This window comes from Antrostomus carolinensis, unplaced genomic scaffold, assembly GCF_000700745.2.
Source record: "Antrostomus carolinensis isolate BGI_N321 unplaced genomic scaffold, ASM70074v2 scaffold51044, whole genome shotgun sequence".
NCBI classification, from domain to species: domain Eukaryota; kingdom Metazoa; phylum Chordata; class Aves; order Caprimulgiformes; family Caprimulgidae; genus Antrostomus; species Antrostomus carolinensis.
Window position 1 is genome coordinate 752 of NW_010311053.1, and position 6971 is coordinate 7722.

A 6971-nucleotide genomic window follows, 5' to 3' on the forward strand; every position below is an offset into this window, starting at 1 on the left:
TTATACCACGTTGAGACAGCAGGTTTTGTGTTTAGAGGGCAGTGACTAGTAAATTGCAGAGAGCTGCGTAGGTCTGTTGTCTCATTAGCAACTGGGGTTTCGTTTTTACAGCTTACAACTTTTCTGTTGTTGGGGAACGCGGCAGCTCTGTTGTAAACAGCATGTTGGATCATTTTACAGAAAGGGAGAAATGTAATTGGGTGACCTGTGTAACCTACTTGCTTTATAGTGTTTGCAGACTTGAAGAGTGGTTTTACCTTCAGTGATACTGCACTTTGCTGTAGCCGTTTCTTTTGTATTTCAGGGCTGCTTGCTTAGTAAAATGATGAAGGCGTTTGGTTGGAAGACTGCAGTAATTACTTCTGCCCTTAAAAGAGTGCTAAAACTCAGTGATGTACAGGTTTTGCTCTGTTCTCCCTCTTTACTCTCCACTTCTCCCTTCACCTTTAGGAAACTAGCAGGATGCACTCTCTTCATCACGGGTGCAAGCCGGGGCATTGGCAAAGCCATTGCTTTGAAAGCTGCCAAGGATGGTGCAAACATTGTCATAGCTGCCAAGACAGCAGAGCCTCATCCTACTCTTCCAGGGACTATCTACACTGCTGCAGCAGAGAGTAAGTCGTAATAAATTAGGGTGGGCTTCCCGTGCTGGGCTGGGTGTATGCCCTAGCTTAATTGTCATACCTCTCTTAGCTCCAGTTCACCTTTAATAAAATCGGCTTAGTGCTTCTCTTGCCTCCCAGGAATGCTGGGAGGTAGCAAAGCATTACTGTGATGAATATGTATGTGTATAGATGTGAAAATGCTATGTTAATTGAGATGTGTGTGTGTACCATATGCATTCTCAGTGTTAAGGTTTGGTCTTGGCTTCCCTGTTCTTTACACAACGTGTAAAAAGGTTGCAATTTGAGAGTGTGATTTTCAGTGCCTTCTTGAAGCATGTCATTGAATGAGAGAGGCTCAGTAGGTTCATGCTGTTTGTTCCATCTGAGAGCAAATTTTAACATGTTTAATTTTTTAATTGTGCAGTTGAAGCAGCTGGAGGAAAGGCTTTACCATGCGTTGTTAATGTGAGGGAAGAACAACAAATTGTTAATGCTGTGGAGAAAGCTGTGAAGACTTTTGGAGGTATGCTAAGGTGTGGAGGAGATGTTAACGGGCAGATTGTTCAAACAAAAAGAAAAGAATGACCTGCCTTGCTTGTGCTTTTTGTCTTTGAATGCTAATGTGAAATGTTTTATTTTAAAACCAGGGATTGATATTTTGGTGAACAATGCAAGCGCCATCTCTTTGACTGGCACTCTGGAAACAGAAACGAAGAAGCTCAATCTTATGATGGATGTCAATGTACGAGGAACCTACCTGACGTACGTGCTGAGAGAGGGAAGCAAAATAATTGTAGCAAAATATATTATGTTATCTCAGTTTTTCTGAAAAATTCTGTAGCTGTCTTGCTGCCCTAGAGTAGGAGTGCATGTTCTCACAGGAAATCGCTTGGTTATTGGCTGGCTGATTTGAAATTAATATTTGCAAGAATTAATTGCAAGTTGGAGTAAACAGGAACCTTATTACTACAGTCATTAAGTGTTCACAAGCCCCTCTGTGCAGATAGGAAGCATAAACTACTTATTTCAAATGGAGCTCTAGCTTGGCTTTGCTAACTGCAGTCTGCTCTTTAATTTCAAGCAAAATACGTCTTTGCATACATCAAGTGCAACATCTTACGTGTCAGTTTCCTTCTCAAAAGCTTCTTTCTCATCTTCAGAGACATTATATAACTTACTATATTTAAAAGATAAATGTTAAAGATGTAACTTAACAGTCTAAAGTGTTCTCTGCTTACTTTCAGCCTATCAATTCTAAAATTTATTTAAATTACCATACCAAAATTTGATTTCACAATTCCCATGGTCCTTATTTTGCACAGTTTTTGGAAATTGATTCAGTAGGCGGGATCATCTTTAGATTTACAGGATGTCTTTTACAGTTGCTCTGTTTTACAATGAAAACTTTTATTTCGACAGGGTTGTGCTGATAAAAAAAACCAACCCTTAGGTTGATGGAGATTCTCTAAATTCAGTTCTTGCTTGATGTGATCAGGAGCTTTTGTATCAAAGTTTTATTTAGAATAGTATCTGTCATTCTTCGTGTGGATTAATCTGCTTATCAGATATTATGATATTTAATGTTCTTTTGCTAAGAATCAGTGAAGGGATTTGCCATTAGAATAGGGTAAAAACACACATGAAGAGCAGCTTTCTGAATCAGAGAGACACGTGCACAGCATGAGGATAGCATGGAGAGAGGAGGAGAGAGTGGAAGAAAGAAATGATCTGCTTGCAGAGTGGGATTTCTGTCTGCTTTTGGAAGGCTGTAAGTGTAAGTGGTTCTGTGCTCAGAAAGGAAAATTATTTTTGGAGCTTGGCATTCCTGAAAACACTCTGTGGGTATCTCTTGCTAAATCTCTGATTGGGTTCCACTGTGTTGCCCGTGGCAAGCTCTATTTCCCCCTCACCACCTAACAGCCACAATCACTTCCTTGATGGTACATCTCACTATTCCAAATTAATAGAGAATTCTTAAACCCATCTTTCCTTTGAGTGCTCATCTGCCTTAAAAGATTAAAGGGCGGGTTGTGTGTTGCTGCGAATGGAAGAGTATATGAAAGATTAATGCCTCTCAAGGGAAATTACAAATTATCTTTGTTATTGCTTTAATAACTGTCAGTTGGGAAGACCAAGTCAAGCATTTCAACCTTTTCTTCTCTTTGCTTTGTATATTGCTTCTGTTTGTAATTTGTAGATATCTGTTTGCAATTTAATGTTGAGAAAGTTATAATACCAAAAAAAAAAAAAAAGATGTGGATTTTTTTGTCTGTGTGGAGAGTGTAGAGAGGATGTCCCATCTTATGGAGTATACCTGTTGATGTATTCTTGGCTCCTGTGCATTAAGAAATTAAGACATCTGTTAGTGAACCTCACACACTGCCACTGAAAAGAGTTGAGACCCCAAGACATTTAAACAGGTTGTAAATTATTTACTTTACTACCTTAATGATTTTATAGTTGAAGGTGTCCCTTCTGTGGCTGACAGTATGTGTGGGTCCTGTTGAAATGTGCGAATAGGAGGAGGTCAGTAGCGTAGTCTGCTGTCGTGCTGTTCTCCCTGTCAAGCTTGATTAAAAATTCTCAACCAGAGATCAAATGCAAACATGTACCCTGGTGCTAGAAGTGAAGTCAAGTGATAGTTCTTATAAAGTAAAAGTTATGATTTACAGATACGTGTAAATTCTAAGTTGAATGAAATAGTGACTCTTCCAGTCAGCAAGGGTTAGGTTTTCGGCTTTGCTTGGAGTATTTGTAACATCCAATGACAGTAACAATACAGTGTTATTTCTTTAACATGATTTTAAAGAAGAAATATCTATGTGGTCAGAAGATAATATATTTATGACTAAATGATGATCTGCACTGCTAATTTCGCTTGTTGCCTCATAGAGTTTTGTTGCCCCTACCAAAACTATTACAAGGAGATTATGGCTTCTGAGCATCTGGAAAATCAGATTTAGTAGATACAAGGGCAGGGTCTTAGTGTTGAATTTTCATGAAAATGAAAATACTAGTCTGCTAGTATGGTTTTTACTGTAATTACAGGTGTTCCGTAAAATAAGAGGCGACTGAATCTGTCTTTCAGGTCCAAAACATGCCTTCCCTACTTGAGGAAGAGTAGGAATCCCCATATCCTGAACCTCAGCCCACCTATGAATCTGAGTCCCATGTGGTTCAAAAATCATTGTGGTGAGTAACACTGAGTGCCTTTGTTGTTATTTTTTGAGAACCACATAAATACCTGGTGAAATGTGCAGGAGTAGCAGCCCGGAATGCTAAATCTTGTGCCTTTAGCACTACATACAGACAGGCACTAACATTTACCCAGAGTGTTTTGTACCTCACCTAAAATAAATTGTTTTGTGGGAAAAAGTAGTATGAGTTTCGTGGCCTACTATGTCCTTTATGTTTTCAATAATGTTTTCAAGGTAGGAGTCTGTGTTTTTTCATGGGAATTCTTAAAACTGACAAATACTTTCCGTTCCAAATAAAGGCTGGAACCCAAAATCCCTTGTCTTACTGATTCAGCTTCACATTTCATAGTAGAGATAAAGCTCAATGTTGTCTTTTAAAATGGAAATTAGTTTTTAGGTGGGAAAGGGACCCCCTGTTGTCTTGAGGTTAGTGTTCCTCATTCTAAAACTGTAAAAACTTTTCAATTTTGGACACTTGTAATGTTAAACTTCTCCAGCAAATTCCAGTTCTTTCCCCCCAAAGATTTCCCAAAATAGATAGAAGACAAGGATTTAGAATTTCCCTCCCTGCACCCCTCTCGTCTTTTTGTTTTCCATAGAATACAAGTTTGGTCAAAAATGAGCACTCTTGTCAGTGTGCTGTGTATGAAAAGCACAACACCACCACTGTACAGCTAGGCTCCAGTTGTTTGTGTAAAAACACGAGTAGCTCTCATTTTATTTGTAGTGAAAACATGTCAGACTACAGTTTGTATCTGCTGGGGGTGGTGGGGATAAGGGAGAGATTTTGACTCTAGGAAGATACTGTTTTGTCCCCAAAAACTTAATTTTCCTTGTGAACAAATAATGTGGTTTTTCTTTCCTTCATAATTAAAGTTCTGTTGATAGAGTGTAAGATTTTATTTTCTTTATGGTTCTTGTCTTAGCTTATACCATTTCTAAATATGGGATGTCCATGTGTGTCTTGGGAATGGCAGAAGAATTTAAAGGAGAAGTTGCTGTCAATGCTTTATGGCCTAAAACAGGTGATTTATTTTTTTTAATGGTACTAAAATAATTACTTTCCATATTTTGTCTTCTACAGCTTGTTTTATTTAACTTTGATTATACTTCAGACTTTTTCTGAAATTGATTAAGGAGACGGAGGAGTTCTTGTGCATAGTCTTTGTTCATCCATCATGGTACTGGTTTTCCTTCCTGGTTCACACTAGGCCATTGCCACTTTGATCCAAACTCATCTTCAGTTTGCAACCTACTCAAACCTTTCAGCTGGCTGAAGCATCTGTGTAGAATTTGGCTTGTCTGTGCTCTTTCTTCCAAGCCCAAAGATTTGGGTTGGACAGAATCACAGAAGTATTAGCATGCTTTCATTAGTAGGTATTAAATGTCTGTGTATATAGTACTATTTAGAATTCCTTGCAAGTTAAACTGCCAGAGTGTAGATGGAACTGACAAAATACATACCTCTGTAAATGCAGAAATAATTTTTAAAAACCCCTGTTTCTAAAAGTTTTCAGACTGGTAAACAGTTGTTCAGAGAACTATCTGCTTGCAAGTCACAGGAAACTAAAGAGCTTTATAGTAGAAAAACAACCTGATGTTTTATTAACTTCAGTTTCTAGTCTCTGGGTCAGTGAGGATCAGGGCTGCTGTTTGAGGTTTAGTCAGCTGTTTGCTGAACAGACCAGTGTCTTCACCCCAAATATATGTGCGCAGAAATGATACTGATGGTAAAATCAGTAAAGACAGAGGGTAATCCTGCCTTTTAATGATGTGAGCCCAGTCATTGTGTTAAGAAATGTTACAACAGCAGAGTTTATTCCCTTAACTAGTGGAGGGAGGGAGGAGGGAAGAAGAAATAAAAATATGAACCAGGATCCTCTTCTGGGGCTAGTGCTCCAGTGTAAGAAGTGTTTGTACCCACTTTCCAATGTTTTTCTTTTAACTTCTAGTGTGGAAGCTCTCTGATTTGCTTCCTCTAAAGTGAGGAATATGAGCAAAACTTAATTATTTCAGACAAAATCAGCTGAGTTTCTTTGCTTAGGTGATACTCAGTTGAACACTTGGGTTGGTATGTCTGATGGATCTGCTCCTTTTTCATTAGTCTTGGACACTTACATCCTGAATTCTCCCAGTAAATGGATGCTTCATAATTCTGCTCACACTATGAGTTTTACCCTCAGAAATAATTTGGTAAGGGATTGACTTTTTGAATTATATAATTCATGATAATTATATCATCACACAGCCTGTACTTTCTATTTGGAAGAGGATAAGCTCTTCATCATGTTGGTGTACTGAAGGCAGCTGCACATACAGCTTCAGAGTCTGGATTGCCTTTCTGGCAGTGGAGTGAAAGCTCACTTTTCAGGTTTTGGGTCTCTGTTGTATTTTATTTTATTTTTTTTTTTTAATTTCTGAAGGAGTTAGAAGAAACATGCACTTGTTTCCACTTACTTGCTTCTTGAGTGTTCCAGGGAAACCTCAGAAAAGTTTCAGTGGAGATTTCCCAGGTTCTACCTTTATCATCTAGAACAGAGCCATGAAACTTGGTTCTTAACTACACCTCATGCCCATCCTGCCTGGTTTGTCCCTTAAACGCTACTGCTAAGTGAGTTTTATATCTCTTCAGAATCCTATTTCTAGGAGTAATTCGGTTTTTCGTTTGCAGAGGTGATCTTTTATCTACCATTTTGTGGTTTCTGGTCACTGACTGATTAAGCAATGTAAATTGTATATGAGTTAGGGACAGTGAAGGAGTTAATCCAGAGTATCTAATTCAGACAGAGAAATGTGGTGTGAAGCTGCAGACAGCATTACTAATTTGACTAATTTTCTCATGCAAAAGACAAGATGGCCTGTGTCTGGTAAATGCACGTATTTACATGCTGCATAGGCACACTAAGTGCACCCTCCACAGCTTCCTGATCCTTCTACACCTTCTCTCTATGATTCTGGACATGCTGGAGAAAACAGTGGAAATGGGTTGGTGTTTTTATGGGTCCCAGTATATGGTTGAAAGCTACAGAATTCTTCCTTGCAGAGACCAGTGGGTTATAATAGCTCTTTATTTCACAATGTAGGTGTTTTTCCCCCACCTATCTGAATAATTCAGCCTCCTGTTTCTTATGGCAGAGGATAACAGAACCTGGGAGGATTTGTCCGCCTC

General features: G+C 38.6%; 1 protein-coding gene across 1 annotated transcript; it reads left to right on the plus strand.

Moving 5' to 3' along the window:
- Positions 1-322: 322 nt before the first annotated feature.
- On the plus strand, positions 323-4827 carry LOC104523881 (hydroxysteroid dehydrogenase-like protein 2; the record flags this gene model as incomplete). The annotated part of the gene is made up of 5 exons (XM_010166598.2): positions 323-614; positions 1030-1128; positions 1253-1367; positions 3694-3797; positions 4729-4827. Coding segments are annotated over exons 1-5 (709 nt in total), but the record flags the coding sequence as incomplete, so codon positions are not given.
- Positions 4828-6971: the final 2144 nt, after the last annotated feature.